The 18,952-nt window shown below is 53.1% G+C and overlaps 1 protein-coding gene across 2 annotated transcripts in view; it reads right to left on the bottom strand.

The window, feature by feature from the left end:
* The window catches only part of LSP1 (lymphocyte specific protein 1), a 50,275-nt gene that overhangs the window by 29,703 nt on the left and 1,620 nt on the right, over positions 1 to 18,952 (bottom strand). Inside the window, exon 1 of one of the 2 annotated variants that reach the window (XM_075427583.1) lies at positions 7,737 to 7,873. The exons of the other annotated variant lie outside the window; for it this stretch is intronic. Within the exon in view, the coding sequence (XP_075283698.1) occupies positions 7,737 to 7,795 (59 nt within the window). The 5' untranslated portion in view covers positions 7,796 to 7,873. Of the gene's footprint in view, positions 1 to 7,736; positions 7,874 to 18,952 lie in introns of those variants that run through there. 2 annotated transcript variants of the gene reach the window in all.

Raw genomic sequence — 18,952 nt, 5'->3', positions numbered from 1 at the left:
AGATGTACGGAACAGAGTGGAAGTCCAGCTGGCATCCCAACCCCCTGATTACCACTCTGACAAGAGGCTGCTGCTGAACACCAGCAACCATGGCTGTTGACACCAGAGACGGGGGCTGGCAAAGTGGCTACAGTAAGGCCATCACCGCGGCAGATGGCAGGCAACAGTTACGCTTCTTGATGGATGGGTTTCTGTGACTTAAGAGTAACATGGCTTGACAACAAAGACTACAGCTGGCTAATCCTTCCATTGGGTAAGGAAAGCAGTGTCAATAGTGGTATGATGCAGGGAGACCGGGAAAAGAAGTAAAATCAAAAATTATTATGTCACAGCCTAGAGTTTATTGCAGCCTAGTCTCGGGGGAGATGGTTATCCTGGCTCTGAAAGATCGGCTTGTCAGTCAAAGGCAGCCAGAGATGCTGCACAAGCCTCTCCCTCCCATACATTCATGTAATTCCTCAGCTGCATTGCTCCGTTCAGAGTCCAGGCTCCAGAGTTTAAACAAGAAGGGGGGCAGGGGGGAGAGGAAAAAAATGTGTACATATGCTTCACCCTCAGACTTTTTCTCATACCAAGCTTCCCCACCCGTAGCTGCGCTGTCTCAGCCACGTCTCCCTGTTCATCCTATAAATCATGGCTCGCCTTCAAGATGCAAATATCAGGGTAGAGCAGCTTCACACCCAGGAGCGGCCACAGAGCCTGTCCCCACCGACCGACTGGAGCTGCGAAAAGGCATCATGCACAGGGCGATAAGGACATGCCAAGGCATCTGAACAGAATATGATATGGCCCAAACTTTCATTGAGCAGAAATGGAAGAAAAACCACATGCAGCATGGCGGAGACTCATCCTCCCTGTAAAAATAAAGGCAACTCTTCTTTTCTAAATGAATCTTGGGTTTTCTCCACAAAAGCACATCCCGTTTCTGCCCAAATAAGGATGTGCAGATGTGTAGCCATACATCCACACGTGCCAGGTATAAAACTCTGCCTGGTTTAGCCTTCATTAAATTCCCTGCAAAGACTGACCTGTCATGGTGGCATGACAGGCAGGGAAAGCCCTGAGCTGGTAATTTACAGCTTCCACACGCAAAACTAGAGACATTTGAGAAAGCTGATGGCAAACGGCAGAAGCAGACCTCGGAGCAGGGACACGGGCAGGGCTGGTCTTTCAGCACGAGCCTCACCTTTCCCCTCCAGCCTCTCGCAAGCTGGTGGCTCCAGAAGTGCACATGGGACGGTCTGCGCTTCCAGATGCCGTGGGTGATGCACAGGCCACTCGTAGAGGCATGAGGCAGCCCATGGGAACGACTGCTTCTTTTTATTATTATTGGTTTTAATCATGGCAGACAGAATCCCAACAAATCCCTTATAAGATGATGGATTGCACCCTCAGGACCGTGGGTCCTTAGCATACAGATAGGCTGGTGCGGTAATGTATTAACATCACCGGTCAGGAATTTGGAGGGGGGGGGGGGAAGGAAAGAGCTGGAGTTCAAGCCCTCCCAGCACTCCATGGTATTCAGTAGGTGTGAGAAATGGGTGCCACGCACAACCTCGAACCACGGCCCTTTCTTACGGTCTCTCCATCTCAGCCCTGAGGTTCAAGAAACTGGAGGTTTTTTTCTAAAGAGCAAGAAGTCTGGTCTCTGCTTTTGCAGGGGAGAAGCACACCAGAGCAGAAAATAAGACTTGTCAGAGAGGTTTAGACTGGCTCACCCAACTTTTGTATTTAATTTTTCCCCTCTCTTAGAGGGAGGACAGCCTCTGTAGCCTCCCTGCCTTGACTACAGTCAGCCAGCATCCTCCTTGATACAGTCAGGCTGGAAAACAAGTCCGAGCCTAGGGAGGTGAGCAGTAGCCCTACCCCTGCTTCAAGCCCGGGATTAAGAGTGAGATCCATACCAGGCATGCTGCTTTCTGTAGCACCGCTGGCTTGGCTGCGAGTCCTTCATTTTGCAGCCCTCAGGGTGACAACAGTCCCACAGCCTCCAGCAGCAGTAGGGAGCTTGCTACCCGAGCAGAAGGCAGCAGGGAGGCCATGGGAAAGCACTGCTCTGCTCCCTGGGAGAGCTGAGGCTCTCTTCATTTATGGCCATTGCTGACGAGTTGTGCTGCTACAGGAACTGGAGTCAGCAGCAAGCTCTCGGTCCCTGCTGCGCTAAGGCAGCACGTCTTCATGAGAAAAAACAGTCTTTGCCCCAAAATGCTGATTTCAACTCCCATGCAATCAAATGAGTGAAGTCATACCAATGGTGGGAGAAGGAAAAAATAAAAGAGTCCAGAAACTGAAAATTTATTCTTACACACCATCCCAGCAGCAAAACCTCAGACCCCAGCATCCCCACCCAGTGCCCTTTCCAGCTGAACCATGCTCAGACATACGTGGTGGCCTTTCTCCACCTTGCCAGAGGATATGGATAACCTGTGGCTGCAGCCTGAGTGGCTCAGGTGCTCACTACAGCTCCCCAAAATTTCCGCGGGCTCAAGTTCAGGCCGTAAATATCCAGTTGTTTGAGAGCTGGTAGAAGTCAGAGACAATCATGGCTAAAAGCAAACAAAAATCATCAGCTGGCTTATGGAAAAAGTCAATGGTAGGGGGAGTGGTCCTGATGAAACAAGCCCCAGGGCTGGGAAAATCTGGGAATGGATCCACAGGGTACTCAGAGGGTATGAATGAGCCGCTGCCACTGGAGAGAGAAGGATGAGCTGCCGTCCTTGGGGTGAAAGCAGAGGGCAGGCATCCCGCAAGGCACCCAGGCATGGGGTGCCCACCACGCACCAGCTTGGCCCCTTACCCTCACCCTGCCCCATGGCTCAGCTGGGCTGCAAAGCCTCCGGTCCCTACTGGGTTGCAAAACGCGGTGACATCGCTCTGCATGCAGCTCCCATCACTCGAGCCACGCTGGAATGTGGAAAGCCCCTGGGCATGCCCTGCCAGCGCTGGGCGATCAGTCTGGCCCAAAACTGCTCTCCCAGGCCACAGCTCCCCACCTCACCTCGCCCTTCCCATCCATCCTCCACTTGTAGGGCTTGCAAAGGTGCCCATCAGCTCTGCTCCGGCCCGAGTGATGGGACGCAGAGGGATGAAGAAATAGGCCACCAATAAAAACATCAAAACAGCGAGGATTCGGGAAGGGGAGCACCATGGTGGGTAAGCCCTGCAGGTACCATAGGCTCCTCATGAAAGGTTGAGGCAGCATTGCAAAGTCCAAATTGCACCGATGACGGCCCCGTGTCCCCTGCCGTCCCCATGCCAGCATCCCTCCCTCCTCTCCCCATGCAGCAGCACTGCTACTGGCTCATTCCTGCACGCTCATTTTCCCCGTCTGCCCCTAAAGAGCTGCCCCACTTCACGGCAAGCTTTCCTAGCTCCCTGTACCTACCCACAACCCGGAGAGGTGGAGTAAAGAGATGCTGCAATAGCCCTCAGAGGCAGTATCTGCTACCTCCCAGGCAACAAACCATGCCCAGACCATGTCCTGGCATCAACCACCCCCCAAAAAAACATCCTGCCCCTTCAAAGCACCATCCAGCCCTCCCAGGCGCTTCAAGCTTCTTGTTCCCAGCTCAGCGGTCAGCAGGTCAAGACAGAAATACTGGAGTAGCATCTTCCCTGCTGAGATAAATCCCGGCAAGCTCCAGGAGACATTACACGCAGGCAGAAAGGAAGGCATCCCACAGAGGTGGGCAAAGCCCCTAGATCCCCATCCAACTAAATACTACACTCATGACATACACCAAAATTCAAGGAGTCTGGGGAATTTTAAAGCTACCCCTAATGCTGGGGGACTCCCAGGGCGTTGCTCAATGATGCAGCAGCATGTTGTGGGGAGAAAAAAGGGGCCATGCAGCCGCTTGCAGGCACCAGGACCACGGGTGCTGGCATCGGCTGGAGGCAGAAAGCATCTCATCATGTATGGCGGGCCAGAACACAGGGGCATGCAAGCACGATTCCAGATCTCACAGTTTGGCTTCCCATGTTAATGACTCCACAGAAGATAAAGAAGCAAAAGTCCTGTCCTACAGAGGAAATAATTAGGCTTATCACCAGATCTAATTTTCTGACTCATTTTCTTCCCCTGAGCTTTTTCATCCTCAAGATTCAGTCCCCCTTCCCCACAGCATTATTTGCACTTCAGACTCTACAGCATTGCAAAGACGTGTAATTATAGGCACTCATTTACTTGTTGCCTGTGCAGCAGCCACGCTTTGGAGCCCCTGTTCTGTTCCCCTGTTGTGCTAGGAAGCGTGCAAGCAGTGAGCAAGAAAACTGTCCTTTCTCCCCAAGAACAGATCACAGCTCACTTCCTAATGACACCCAGGATTCACCCACACGCTGGATAAAACCCAAATGCGCTGAGACGAGAGCAGCAGCTCTTCTAACATACGTCCATCCATACCCACCCTTCACCCCACAGCTGCTGTGGGGAGGCGACTGCAGCAAGCCGCCGCTGCACTTAGTGGGAGCAGTGTCAACCGAGAGGCCCGATAATCCGGTTTCGAGGAGCGGCATGGCTGATTTACAGAGCGGCTGATTTGTAGGTTAATTAAACAGCCATATTCTTTTGTGAAACACTCAAGGCTCGATAGAGTAAAATTCCAGCAGGAGCAGATAACGAACTGAATGAATCGACATGACAGGCGCTGGATCCCTATCTTATTTATAGGAATTCATTAGAAGGATAAGGAAAAAATAGACCGCGATAACAAGACAGAGCAGCTCATGTTTGGAGAGGACTTTAAAAAATACAAAGGCTTGCAGCATGTGAGGGATCACCGCTGTTAATGTGCTACAAAGGGAGAAATCTTTCCCCAGGGACATACCGATAGAGACAGACTATGCTGGACAAGGGGAGTGCCAGGCAGGAGGGGCAAAGGAGGGGAAGCAGATAGCCCTGCAATTGCGCATTCTTCCCTGTGCCTTTCCCAGGTAATTACTCAGCCACTCGTGCTCTGCTGTCCAAGGCATAACCCTGGGCTCTTATCAGCCTCCAACCTTTCAGATGTAAATGGCACGCTCCCGGAGAGCTGCCCTGTGTTCCACTGCTGGGAGACAGGAGGAACAAGGAGGGCTAATCTTTCCAGCCCACCATCGAGCTAGGAAAAGGTGAAGCGTATTTCCCAAAGTGCTGACTCAGCCCTTCAGCCTGTGGTGCCTCTGACATGGCCCACTGCTCTCGAGCACACCAACCCACCCCGAAACCTGGAATGCATTTAACCTGTCAGCACGGTCCGTGGAAAAGCCATTTCATGCAAATTTGGCTCCTGGGACCGATGTTTGGGTGGCGGCAGCCGGGCACTCCTGCTCCACACATGGGCATGTGCCACTGTCTGAAATGCTGGGGTTTTGTCTCAAGCACAAGGTCAGATGCTTAAGCATTGGGACTCAGATCTTCAACCCAAAATCCACAAGATTTTTACACTTATTTCAGCTCAGCGTCCCTTAATCCAGCTGTAGGACAGCCTGGCAAGCAGCTCCCTTGGCTGAGCGACGCTCAGAGAAGGTACTTCCCTGGTTATCCCTGCTGATGCTCTGCAGCAGAAGCAGCCAGGTAAATCTTGGTATCACACCGAAATCCCCAGTGCTCGCTAACACGGCTCTGAGCAGCCGTTTTCACTCCTGTGTTCCAGGTCACCGATGCACTCGTGCACATCAGAAGAGCCTAGGACCTACGCAGTGTAACCGCTCTGGCTGCTGTCACCTTGGGACAGATGAAGGCAGAGCACAGCAACCTTGACAGCAATATATCTTCAAGCCAGCAGCCTCAAGCCATTCACTGACTGAAGGAGCTTCTGCCTGCTCCCGGGCTGACAGGGCTTGCAGAGCCAGCCCCACACTCAGGCTTAGCAGGAAAACTGCTCTGGGAGAAAATACAACTGCACATCAGTCTGTGCTGTGAATGGAGCAGCTCCTGTCTATTCTTCTGTTGGCTCCTGTGAGCATTAGTGGGGTTATTTGGATGTAAACCATGGACAAATCCCTCACATCTTCACATCCCACCCCCCTCCTCATCTGTAAGCAGGACTGGAAAGCACAGCCACAAAGCCAAACCTCAGCCAGATTAAGCATAATAACCCTGCGCAGGACAAATACCAACCCAGAGTTCCTCTGGCAAAAGTCCCCATGAGTCTCTAGGGCACCAAAAGTCCCTTATGCACAGGAGGAGGAACTTGGACACCCAGTTAAGGACAGGAAAACACCTCTGGCTTAGGCTGTGCCAAGGACAGCTCCTTAGATACCCCTTTTCAGTGTATGAGGCACATGCGCCTCGCCCTGCATCCACCATCCTGCAAAATAAGTTGCCACGCAGCTGTGCACAGGCAATTCCTACCCTGGTTCATTTGCCTGGCCCTCCTTAGTACCAGCTGGTCCAAAATTTGAACGCATCCCTCCCTGCTGCATATCCACGCAGAATTTTCTCGTGTGCCCCTGACCAAGCCCCATCCTGAAACAGGGATCTGTAACCAAGATCCCAGTCCCTCTGGACTGAAAGCAGGGAAAGAGCGCAATGGGCCAAACAGGAGATGAACAGAGAGGAGTCAGCTCCTCCTGCCCGCTTGCCATCCCAAGGGTCCATGCAACCAGTGGGAGCTTTTCTGATGACCCTTCCCTGGGTCCAGAACGGGCCCTGGGAGAAGACGGGAGGGCCTGGATGGCTATAGGAGTCAGTTTCCGTTCAAAGGCATGAAATTCATTCAAGGGGTGAGGTTTAGAGGCTGCCTTACCAGCCAGGGAAATCCCAAAATGACTGGAAAACCCCCGTCCAAATAACTCCCATGCCCCCACCTTGACATCTTCTACATCCCAGCTGGAGACCAGCAGGCGCCAGCAAGCACAAGGGAGCCAAGAGGTGCCCAAGACGCGGGATGCGACTCCAGCACTCCCTAATTCTATCTCTCACCCATCCAGCTGCTCAATTAAATATAAAGAGGCGAGGAGCACGTCTCTGCTGCCCAGTCAGTGCCATTAGCATGGCACAGAACAAGCTCCCCTAGAACCGGCAGCCAGAGGAGCGTCCCAGAGACCCACAGAGGAAAGCGGTATTTCCAGCTCCCAGGGAAATGAAGAGTGACCGCATGGAAGGGAATCCCAGCGCCAGCAGACAATGTAGCCGTCTTCCCTAGCTCAGCCCCGACTGACAGATGGGAATAAACCCAGCTGAACCATCCACCTCCCTGCCCCGGCAGTTACGCTCTGAGAGAAAGGTTCAAGGCACTACTGCAATGGATTGAATCAAAAGAGCAAGGTTGGCTCGCGGCTCTGGGAGGGTCTGGCCCTTTACAGATCTCCGAATTGAAAATGCACATCACGGCATGCCCAGCGCACATTTCCTACCAAAAAAGAAAATAAAAATCAATCCTTCTTCCTAGGCAGGAGCCTCTGGCGCTCAGGATACACAAGACGACACGCAGTGAGCCAGCCAGCTCAGGTGAGTGTCACAGCGCAGTTGTGCTCAGTTATTCCAGTTGTGTGCTCCTGGAAAAGCCATCAGCGAGTTCCAATCTGCTTTCCTCATATTGCTGGGGGGGGGGGTATCAATGTTCCTTCCTCCCAGCTCATCGCGCCCGCCGGAGAACCGGGGTGAGGAAGAAATTGAGCTGATTTAAAGGGACACGAAGACGCTCGATCCGGTACCACTCTCCCTTCTCCCCGCCGGTGCCCCCCTGCCCGTGAGAGGCGGGCAGCAGCCCCCCAGCGCCGGGCCCCCCCCCCCCGGGCAGGTGGGCTCTCACCTGATGAGGTTCTGCAGGCCCTGCTTGCTGGAATTCCTCCTGAGGACCGCGCTGGTCATGGTGGCCGCGGCCGAGCGGCGGGCAGGGTCCCAGCTGCCGCCCCTTCCCCGCGCCGCCGGCAGCTCCCCGCCGCCGCCCCCTCCCCGCCCGCAGGAAGTTCTGCAGCGGGTTTCCTTTTGTTTCTGCGAGCCCCCCCGCCCCACGCCCCGCCGTGTCTCCGTCTCCTCCTCCCCCGCGTGGAAGTGTCACGGGAGAACCCCTCGGGGCGCAGCCGGTCCCCGGCACAAAGCCCGGCGCTCCCGCTGAGGGGGGCTTCCCCTCGCCCTGCGCTTTAACCCTCTGCTCTCCCTCCTCCACCTCCCGCAGCCCCCTCCTCCTTCCCTTATCCACCCCCCCATCTTCCCCACCCCCCCCCACCCCCCCCTTTACCGCTGCTTTCCTGATTACACAAAGCAACTCGGGCGCGGAAACCCGGGTTGACAGCTTGCGCTCGGCGGGCTGTAAATCACTCCTGGTCCCTTCACAGCAGAAGTCTTCTGCGAAGGGTTCACCTCCAAACGGTCCCCGCACGCCCGGAGGTGAGCCAAGAGCCAGATTAACGAGAGAGGGGTTTTGTGCCGAGAAACGCCGCGCCAGGGAAAAACGCTGTCCTGGGACAGAGACAGCAGCTAGATTTTGGGGGAAGCCACCGGGCACGCAAGCGGCACGCACCCTGCTCCTGCTCTCAGACCTCCCCTGCGCCTGCTCGAGTGACTGACTCTCCCATGCCTCAGTTTCCCCAGCCAGCAAATTGGCCAAGGGCAAAAACATCTGGCTTGCCTCCGTGAAACACTGAGATTTCAGGAGATTCAAGTAGTGCGTGAGTGTTTGATGAAGGACCAACAACATTGCCACCTGCTAAAACGAAATGCCCATCTGCCACGCATTCAGGTGATTGCTCTCCATGCTACCTTATCATGGGAGCAGTTGTGGAAAAAACAGTCTTTCTTTCCCTATGCTGCATCTCCTGGCCCACATGTGCTTTTTTTGGGGGGAAGAGATCTTCTGCTATGCCAAACCGGCAGCTGCTGGACAGTCTCAGCCCTACCTTACACTTGCATGTCATGGTGCTCATGGCATGGCCTGCCCACCTTCCCCTGCACTAAGTGGGAATACTCCTCTGGCTGTCTCCGAGGTGGGAGCAGTCATGCTGGGGCCACCCTACTTAGACCCTCAACCTTCCTTCTCCTTTCAGTCCCTCTCATCTCATGTACACGTCTCCTTTCAATCACTTCTGTAGAAGCGTTTCTTGCCGCCTGGTGAGCTGAAATGGGGAAGCTGCCCGTGAAATACACCCAGAAATCTCAATTAAAAGGAAGTGCATTAAAGCCAGATCAGAAGGAAGTGCCTGCCCTCCTCCCCACTGTCTCGTCATTTTGAAAAAGCTTCACTTTGAAAAAGCCTCACTCTGTGGGCTGCTCAGATGCTGTCACGCTGCATTTTTTAATTTCTAAATTTGGTGAGAAGATGCTAGAGATCCACCACAAAAGATCTCTGTTGCTGAAAAAGAGCCTGTCCCAGCCCTGCAAGTAGTTACAGGAGTAATTATATTTAAGCATGTGAACACTGCTGCTGACTTCACCACAACTGCCCACAGAGTTGAAGTATGCACCTACAGGGTTTTCTTTTTGGAGAGAATCAGCCCAAACGCGTCAGCGACTCCCATGGTCCGAGTCAGCCAGCGGTGTAAGATGGGGAAGCGCTGGCAGGCAGAGACCTAGCTAGCAGCCATGGGCCAGCAACAGCTGGGGGCTGAATGAAATCATAGCAGCACTCTTCTTTCAGGCAGAGATGCCGGTCGATCCCCAGGGAGCTGAGGAGGGGCAAGGAGGAATGCAGCCGCTGTCACCAGGAGAAGGCAGGAGCTTGCTGGGTGTGGGGAGGGGAACAGGCAACGGCACACCACTACCTACCAGAGGTCAGATCCTCTGTGCAAATGGGCAGAGGGAAAAGCTTTTGATTCCCCCAGCAAGACAGCCTTGCCTCCACACCCAGGTTTGACTCCTGGAAGATGCCAGCGTGAGCTCCTCATCTTGCAAGCACTTGGTAGACTTCCACCCCAAGCCCAGGACTGACTGCCTCTCAGATGGGGGCCTTCAGTGAACAGGGCTGACAAAAACCATGCCTGGATGATGAAATCCAGAACCAGAGAGAGGTCATGACATTAGCTCTTGCTGGTCTAAGGTGCTAAGACCATTTGGAAACACCAGAAGTGAAGCAGTGAGGAAAGGGGTCCCTGCATCGCAACAGGCAGCAGGCTGAGCTCTGCATTGCTCCCGGGGAGAGAAATTCCCGCTACTGAACCCCGCATGGAAAATCCTCCTGCCTTCACAAGGTGGCTGCGCTACTCGACCTCTGGGGAAAGTTTCCTGCCCTTCTCCCTGGCTTTCATCTTCGAGAAAGACATCGACATGACAAGAAAACTCATCCTTTCTCCAGCATCAGCAGTGTCCTGTAGGACCTCAGGGAGTGGAGAGCAGAGCAGGACCCTCTTTCTAAACTCACAGCTTGCAAGAAGGGAGGGAACTGTGCACTGACACATGGACAGAGTCACTATCCCCATCTCCGTGGGGCAGGGAGCATTTAAACTCACTGTTCGAAAGCACAAAGGCTGGGCCTAAGGAACGATGGAGAAAGAGTGGCGCAGGAGAAATCCCACACCATCGCTCCTCAGAACAGAGGCACCTTGTGTCCCCTCTCCTCCCTCGCTTGCTGCCGAGCCCAGGTGCATCAGTCTGAGTCATATCACGGATCCAAGAACAGTAAGGTCAGCATCAGTCCCACAGCTGCTCATATCCTTTCACAGAAACAAACCTCCTGGTCCCACCAGGAAGCGGGTAGGAGTACAGCAGACACAGGAAGAAAAACAAAGAATTAATTCATGTGTTATTTTTTGGCACAGTTTAACCTAGGAGAACCACCATAAATCTCTGCAGCAAAACCACACCTCACTACAGGAGCAAGGATGCCTGGAGCACCCAGAAACACACTGCAGGGCACCAGAGAGCTGCCCAGATCTCTCCCCAGCAGCACGGAAAGCAGGGAAGGTGGGATGCTGGGAGGGAACGAGCCTGGCTCCATCGCTGCTGGAAGGAGGGCGGGAGTCCCAGAGAGATAGGGCCGCACCAGTTCCCGTTAATTACACAATCACTCTGCTATGTAGGACTAGTTGCAAAATCAGTTGGAGGCTAACACATGGTCTAGGAAAAAAAAAGAAACAAAAAGACTCTAGTCCTGCTAGCAAAGAAATGCAGCCCAAGCAATATTCTCCAATATTGCTGGGATGCAAAGCACTGTCAGCATAAGCCCCAACGTACAGTCGCTTTGAGGGCCAGTCCTTTATACATGCCATCTGCTGCCAGTGTGGTTTCCAGAGGTCCACACCTGCATGTCAGTGGTGGGAAACCACCCAGGGAAGATGTCCTCACAGGAACGGCCTTGCCTCTTCAGCAAGGACTAAGCAGCCCTGTCTCAGCCAGAGACCCTGCACTTTCACCCTCCTAGGATGATGGAGTAGATTAGGGTCTCTCTGTTTTGGCTTTTAAGTAATGCATTCTTCCCTCTGCCATCCCAAACCTCTCTCCCTATCCTGACACCTCCCCAACCTCTCTTTTGCATGCATGCATAACCCCCACTTTGAAACCAGCCTCGCAGACATCAGCACTTGCCCAGCCCCCTGCGAGCCCTGGTTCATTGAGAGGGACACACCAGTTGGTACGTCAGCTGTGTAGATCGTGTGCTTTACACATTAGCCTGATGGATAGGGTTTGCTCATCTCACCTTCATCCTCAATTCCCAGTTAGCTCAGGCCAGTTTACTCTGCCAGTACTCACTTTTGGACAGCCAAATACAGAGGCTGAAACAGGCAGCCAGAGATAATCCCAAGGAAACAGGGTGTCTAACAGCCAAAAGCAGCACATTGTCTCCTTCGCACCAGAACAGCTTGTCACGAGCTCCAAAGTGTGCTGTCAGGGGGGCAAGGCATCTCATCTGTGCAATTAGCTTGGGGTCCAGGGGAAGAAATCCAGTCCCAACAATGGTCCCTGGCAAGCCTTCCTCTGCCCTGGCCATGAGTCAGGAGGGGATGTTCCGAAGCCAATGCAGGACCCCTTGGGTGTTAGGAGCAGGGCGGGGTGATGCAGGCAAGAGCTGTCTTGGCTCAGACCTTTTGGCTGCCCCACGCACTCAGAGGAGCACCATGAAGAACATGTGTAACTCTGTGCTGGGTCCAAAGAGTCAACAAACACCATGTCATACTGAGTCTAAAGAACCTGGCTTGAGATCAACGATGACTTTCTTCCTATGGCATTCAGAGGCAGAAATGAGAGGGAGAGGAAGCCAAGTCCAGAAGGAGCATCCCTCTTTCTACCCCACTGCTGCCCCTCACCCTCAGGCAGGATGGAGGAGGGACCCTCCCCGTGCGGCACTTCATGGGTACATCCCTAAACCTAAAATCCCAAGAACTTGCTTAATCTCCCAGCGAGAGGGGAGATGCAAGCTTACAAGCCTTGTAAGAGAAGTTGCTTTTGCTCCAGGGGCAATACAAATGAGAACAAAGGATGAGGTGACCGAGGGAGAAGGAACCAAAAGGAACATGTCAAAGCTAAATTTAAAAAAGGAGGAGGAGGGAAGCAAAGAGAGGTGGTGTAAGCATTAACTGGGCAGCCTAGCACGGTTAAAGGCCCAGGGCCCCTGTTGTGCTACGTGCTGTGTAAACAGGCAGAGATACCACCTGAGCCACTGTGGTGAGCTACCATCCGGGTTTTACAGACCAGGGCCAAGGCCAAGTGACTCAGCCAGGCCCTGGAGGAGTACGGCTGGTCCAGCACGTCGAGCCAGCACAGTGACTGCAGCGTGCAGTATGTATATATTAGGCTAAATCAACAAAGCCATTGGGAAAGAGACAGGAAGACAAAACAATGGCTGCAGATAAGGCACTCCCAGCCCACACAGGAGGGTAACTAGAGGACAAGAGGAGAACTACTGGCCCTGAGGAGACCACCTCCATCTCTTATGGGATACCTCTCCACCACAGGGCCAAGAAGCAGGACAAATAACTCCAGCCAGGATGAATAAGCCATAGGCAACTGCTGCCAAGAGGTTGTCCCCCCACCAGCAGACATGATAGGAAATGTCTTTAAAAGGCCTTCTTACAGCACCACATTGCCTTGTTACTAGTCACTAGAATGAATTTGAGCTTTGAACGTCCATTTAAAAATAAATGGAGTGGCCTTTGCTTTGGCTAGGTGGATTAGATGGACACTGGGCAGCTGAAGACACCTTCAGACATCTCCCATGTTTAGCATAAGAGGGGCACAACTGGTAATAGAGGCACCACCTTCTTTCGCCAAATGGCATCTGTGCGATGTGTTTAAGCATCACCCAAAGCCAAGCAACACGCTTTGCTGACAGGCTTGTAGGATAGTACTGCTGTGTGGGTACAGCCCTGTGCACAAGCCATGCTGCTCAGCTGACCAGCACAGCTTTCAAGAAGTGAAATACGGCTTCTGCCCGATATAAACTTATTAGCTCATCCGCAGCTGGCTCGAGGCTCTGATGTAGCACTGCATTGTGCAACGCAAGCAGTTTTAGCAACCATTAATTCCTGCCTCACACTGCCAGGCTGGTTACTCCAGCTGAGGTCAGGGTAGACTAATGGATAGGAAGGAACTCCCAAGCATCATCTAACACTTCCCACTTCCAAGCTACGAACTCACTTGAAGCTGCACCTTGTCCTGGGGAAAAGACATCTAATCTCAGCTTGACAATATCTACCCATGCCTCCCTCAGTGAGCTGGGAAAAAGATGGGAGCTGTTGTGAAAGGGCAGGCAAATGTATTGTCATGTATCCGAAAAGCCTGAAGGCCAACATGTGCCTCCGTCAAGGGGGAGGACAGTCATATAATGCTCCAAAGTGAGGCCCCAGCAAAAGTTAAGATGAGCCTTTCTGCACAAGGGGCAGCTAAGGCTCTAGCCAGGAAGATGGCAACTGGAGTGGAGAGGCAGCAGAAGAGACAAATGCCACCCCAAGGAAGGAGAAGGCCCACTAGAGCAGGGGCACACAGCCTGTATATCACATTAGCCTGTCCTTGGGGACACCTCAGCTCAGACACACTGCTGTCAGCTCCTGTTACATGACAAGTGACAACTGCAAGGAGGCACTTATTTTAAGAGGAAATAATTATTGCCATCAATTTTACTGGGGAGAACTTTGCCCCTCCCAAACGGCTGGCAGCCTGATTGTTTGGGGTCTGTCAATAGTTCAGGGCTTGTCAATGCTAATGGCTCCGGAGCAAGCTTTCATTGGAAAGGAAACTGCTTTTGCAGCAGAAAAGCATACGCATGCACAAGCACAGAAGAGATCATATTTTCCAAACTGTCTGGCAAAGGCTTGATAAAAGGCATTGCAAATACTGCCTGCTTAGCTGCAGCAAGCAACAGATACCTAGAGCTCGGAGAGAGGGTTCTTGGTAACGCAGAATGTATCCTTAGCAAAGGATCTATTTTCAAAATGAGCACGTAAGCGAAAGAACCAAAGACCTCCAGCTGATGCAAACTGGCACAGCTTTATGGCAGACAGTGGCATGGTGCTGATATACACTAGCAAAAGCATTTGGGCCTACATGTCTGTGCACTCGCAAGAGAAATCCAAACAAACTGTCTTGCACGTCTCAGACCAGTTGCTCCCAGGTGGCTCCAAGTTCTCAGACCACTGCGTGCAAGTCACCAAATAGAAGCCCACTGACTGCCATTTCCATTTATCAATAAATCCAGCTGGGTTTGCTCATGTGTTTTTCTCTTCACCCATATATTCCCTGGATAGTGATCAGACACACCAGGCTGGTATGAACCATCATTGCTGCTTTGAGACAGGGTGAGCCCAAGTAGCTCCTGAGTTTAACACTCACCCTATATCACTCAAGATGAAGCTATCAGCATCAGCTCTGCTGCCAGCCCCAGCAGCCCATCCCAGCAGTGACTTGTTTAAAGCAGTAAATAACAGCAGACATTTCATCCTGCCTTGCTGCAAATTCTCCTGCAGAGGATGGGGGCTGCCAACCTCCCTGCTCAGGCATTGCACGAGCAGCGGTGGAGCCCCCAGCAAGCGGCTGCAGACCTGCCTGTGAGAAAGACAACTCCGAGTGCCGAAACCTGGGATTAAGACACTCCAGCAGCTGCCTCACACATCTGGTGTGTGTTAGGATGGATACACTGGCAAGGAAAACACACACAGGCTCCAAGTGGGGCTGGTTAACCCATTCATGACTGAGCCTCTGTAGAGCCCCCGGACAGGCTGAGGACTGCAAGATACCTGGACAAGCCTCAGGAGAGCTCACCTCACATCTCAGCAGTGGCCTGTGCTTCCTAGATGATACTGGGAAATCAGGGCGCAATTCAGGAGCCTAAACATAGGTGCCAAGTGCCACTGAGGATGCCTTGGGTTACCCAAGACACCTGCCAAAGCCTGGCAGATGCCACATGGGTCCAATAGGAGACCACCTCTTCCAGGTACCCAATCCACAGTGGATAAGTCCTACAGTTAGGACATCTTTTCCACTTCCTAAACATCTAAACCTCAGCTGGCTGACCTTGCAGTAGAGATAACCTGTCCTTTTTGCCCTGAGGCAGTAGGCCACTGGCATAGCCGCAGAGCACCCAGAACTGTGACACCGTGACCTTCACAGTGCCCTAGTACTGATCATACTGCAGTCATGCCATGCAGGACAGCTGCCCTCTCAGCATGCGCAGCACCTCCTAGGACATATTTTTGACCCATATACCAGATGGCCATGATCCAGAGCACAACCTGGGTAGAGAGGCCCCCAAGTCCCTATCATACAAATACCCCCCTGTGTCTTCCTTCAATTGATGTACATCCTTCTCCTTATGGAGGGCTTTGAGCAGAACAGAACCTCGCCATGAGAACCCATTCCCCATGTGTTTGGCTTCAAAGGACACCAAAGGACCTCCTCAGTGAGCCCAAAGACAGCTTGATGAAGCATTAAGTGAACAGCAACTACTGCTACAGGAGGTCACATTGCTACGCAGGCCGGCCATTGCCTTGGTCAGAGCAGAGCCCTCCCTTCCCTGCGCCAGGTGAGCAGGCACCATCCTTCCCAGACAGATTCACGTAGCCGGACTGTACTGGGAGGGCTGCACATGGAGGGTGAATTGAGGTCAGCAAAGCCCTGTGGCATTTCCCCTGAGGTTTGCACTGTCAGCTGGAGCCAGATTACAGTCCCAGGAGCCTGACAGCCACCAGCCCTCCTGGAGCCTGAGCAACAACTCTTTGGGCCAGGACTCCCACCCCTGCAAAGAAAACACTGTTCCCAACAAAAACGCAGCACCGACAAGGCCTCAGAGCACCTCCTGGCCAGGTGGCCTGCCCAGATGCGAGTCAGTGTCCCAACAGAGGCAGTGGCCAGGCTGGAGCAGTGCCCAGCTGGGAGCAAGCCCAGCTCTGGAGAGAGAACTGAGGCAGCAAGGAGCCCGCTCAGCCGCCGCACAGACCCCATGGCCGGGTCACAGGGCGATGGATGTGAAGGGGGGGATACATGCAGAGCATGGGCCAGGGCTGGATCCATGGGGGCCAGAGCAGAGGGGCCCAGGATCCTCAGGGCATACTGAGGTTAACCACTTCGCTGCTGCGGAGCCAGCCGTGATACCTTCTTCCCTTCCAGTTACTGCTAGGAAAGGGGCTTTCAGATTTTGGGGAAGGGCTGAAACCCTCTGAAGCAGCACACCACACAAAACCGACGTGGCTGGGGACAATGCCCCGTCCAGGGGGTGGAAGAAAATCCTGCTTCCCTACCACCTTCCCAAAACAGCCCTCCACACAGCTTTCACGTCTCCAGGCTGAGCTCAGCCATGCCCACGGAGTAGCACTCCTGTTCCAGCTGCAGCAAACCTGGGAAAGCCCATGCAGCTTCACCCCCGTGGGCAACATGGCTGCAAACAGACCCTGTGCTGTCCCAAGGCCAGGACCCCACCCTGTCCCAAAGTGCCATTGTATCCCCTGACAGCAGCTCTCCCTTGGGAACATTTCCACCCTGCGGGACGCCTGCCTGCTCAATGCAAGTGGTAAAGCCCTGCCATGCCCCAAAACTCTGCCAGGACATCACCCCTTCCCTCATTGCTGCAGATTTATCGGTGCTGTCAGACAAATCAGGCCAAGCAGAGCTCGCCCTGTTGTGGGGTGCAGCCAGGGGATGCCCGGGCCCCTCACAGCCAGAGGGGTTGCGTGCCCAGGGGTGCAGACTGGGCTGTGTCTCTGCCCCGCTTCCTCTGGAGCAGGAGCCCCAGCACCACTTCAGCCAGCAGAAGTGATTTTTCACCCCACACCAGCAATGCTGGTCCGGCAAAACCTCCTCCTAGCAGCCGCCAGCACGGTCCCTGAGCCAGCTAGCCCAGACTTCCCTTCCCCACAGCCAGGTCCCTCCAAAATCCAGGAGCAAGGGATTCTCACAAGCTTCAGAGCCAGACTTCACCCCAAGAGTTTTAAAACAGCCAGCAGAGTCTTCTGTGGTTTAAAAAAGTAAAATTCAATAAAGGCTGCTGGGGAATCCCCTACTGTAACACACACCCCCCTCCAAACCCATAGCTTTACATTGTAAAATAAGCTCAGAAACAAGGCAAGCCAGGCTTTTTTTTTTTTTTTTTTTTTTACACCCAAGGAGACAGGGGCAGTGAAGGCACCTGTTACCTCCCTATAATTAGAGACAGTTCTTTATCACTAATGCTACTGCCAGAGCACCTATAACCATTTTGGAAACACTAAAGTATTTCCCAGCTTCATTAAATTATCCATCTGGCCCTCCCCTGTTCATTTCCCTACTATTTTTCCTGCTTTAATGAGCCCAACTGAGTCAAACAGTGACCAGTTACTCCTGAGCAGGGATCAGCCATCCCTCCCCCAAGGAATCCGGTGCACTGAGGGATTCAAAGACTCCCCACATATCGGTTTTCCCCAACAACCTCCTTCCAACAACGGGTATACTTAGCAACAGCAGTCATCCTGGTAAGGACCCTCGAGACTCCTCTAAAGATCTGGAGAATTCAGGACAGCTGGGGATAGCCATGGCAAAGAAAATCCTGGGGCTTGCTAGTGCAGGAGAGCCTCTCCCCAGGCGGTGACCATACATGGGCTGCCGAGGGCTCCCTGCAGCTCAGAGGGTGGGAAGCCCCAGAAGGAAGGAGAAAGGGGAATCTGGGAGAAGCCAGCCTCTCATCTCAGACCCCATAGGCAAGAGGAATCTTCCTCATGAGCCGAGGTGCAAATATCCTGCAGACCACAGCCCAAACCATAGGGGCGTGTGCAGCCGAGGGTGTAGCAACTAAGGTCAGCGGCTGTCTGAAGCCTCTAGAGCTGTATGGAGAGTGCTCTGACCAACAGACGCAACACATATTGGGTTATCTAGCCCTTGTGTAAGGCAGGCTTCCCCCACGCCTTGGGCTTCCAGCCTCCCACCGTCAAGGCAGGAAGGTTGGCTCCTTCATCCTGCACCATGTTGTCCCATCAGGGCAGGACAACCCAAGCAGCCACCTCCCCAAAGCCCACCCCAGCTTCTCACCTCTTTTGGGAAGGCTTACACTGCAGTGGTTTTCTATATAGCAAATCCAGTTCATGGAAGAGACCATAACACCAGTTTGATTTAGGTGGTGCTACACTGGCATCAGCATGACTTTGCCAGCACATCCCCGTTTGTATAGGGAAACAGAGTAAGCTATGTCCAAATTAGGATTCCTAGGACATTTTCTAATGCAACCTCCTCTTCTGTATACGCTAGGCACAGTTAAATAGCTAAGGTTCCTTGTTTAAGCAAACTCAGAACCTTTTTTCTCCCCATATCTCCTCGCTGTGCATTTCCACCAGGGAGCCTGGGGATCTACTTTCCTGGCAGTTCCATCACAAGGCTTGCTGTTCTCACCTCCAGCATGCCTTAAGCTGTCTTAGGAGCACTGTCCTGACTCCAGCCATACACAGGTCAGCTTGCAAACAGTTTTGTCCTCAAGGAGAGGAGACCAGAGCTGAGCTAGCCACAGGGTGAGAAAAGGTAGCCCCAAACAGCAAGCATACACTTCCTTCCTCCATTTTAGGAGTGGAAATCACCAGAGTCTAGCAAGTGTTTAAATAGCACAAGTAAAAGCAGGAGAAGTTTAGAGTTGCGTATGAAACT

Source organism: Opisthocomus hoazin, chromosome 7 (assembly GCF_030867145.1).
Source record: "Opisthocomus hoazin isolate bOpiHoa1 chromosome 7, bOpiHoa1.hap1, whole genome shotgun sequence".
NCBI lineage: Eukaryota > Metazoa > Chordata > Aves > Opisthocomiformes > Opisthocomidae > Opisthocomus > Opisthocomus hoazin.
This window is presented reverse-complemented; position numbering and strand designations above follow the sequence as displayed.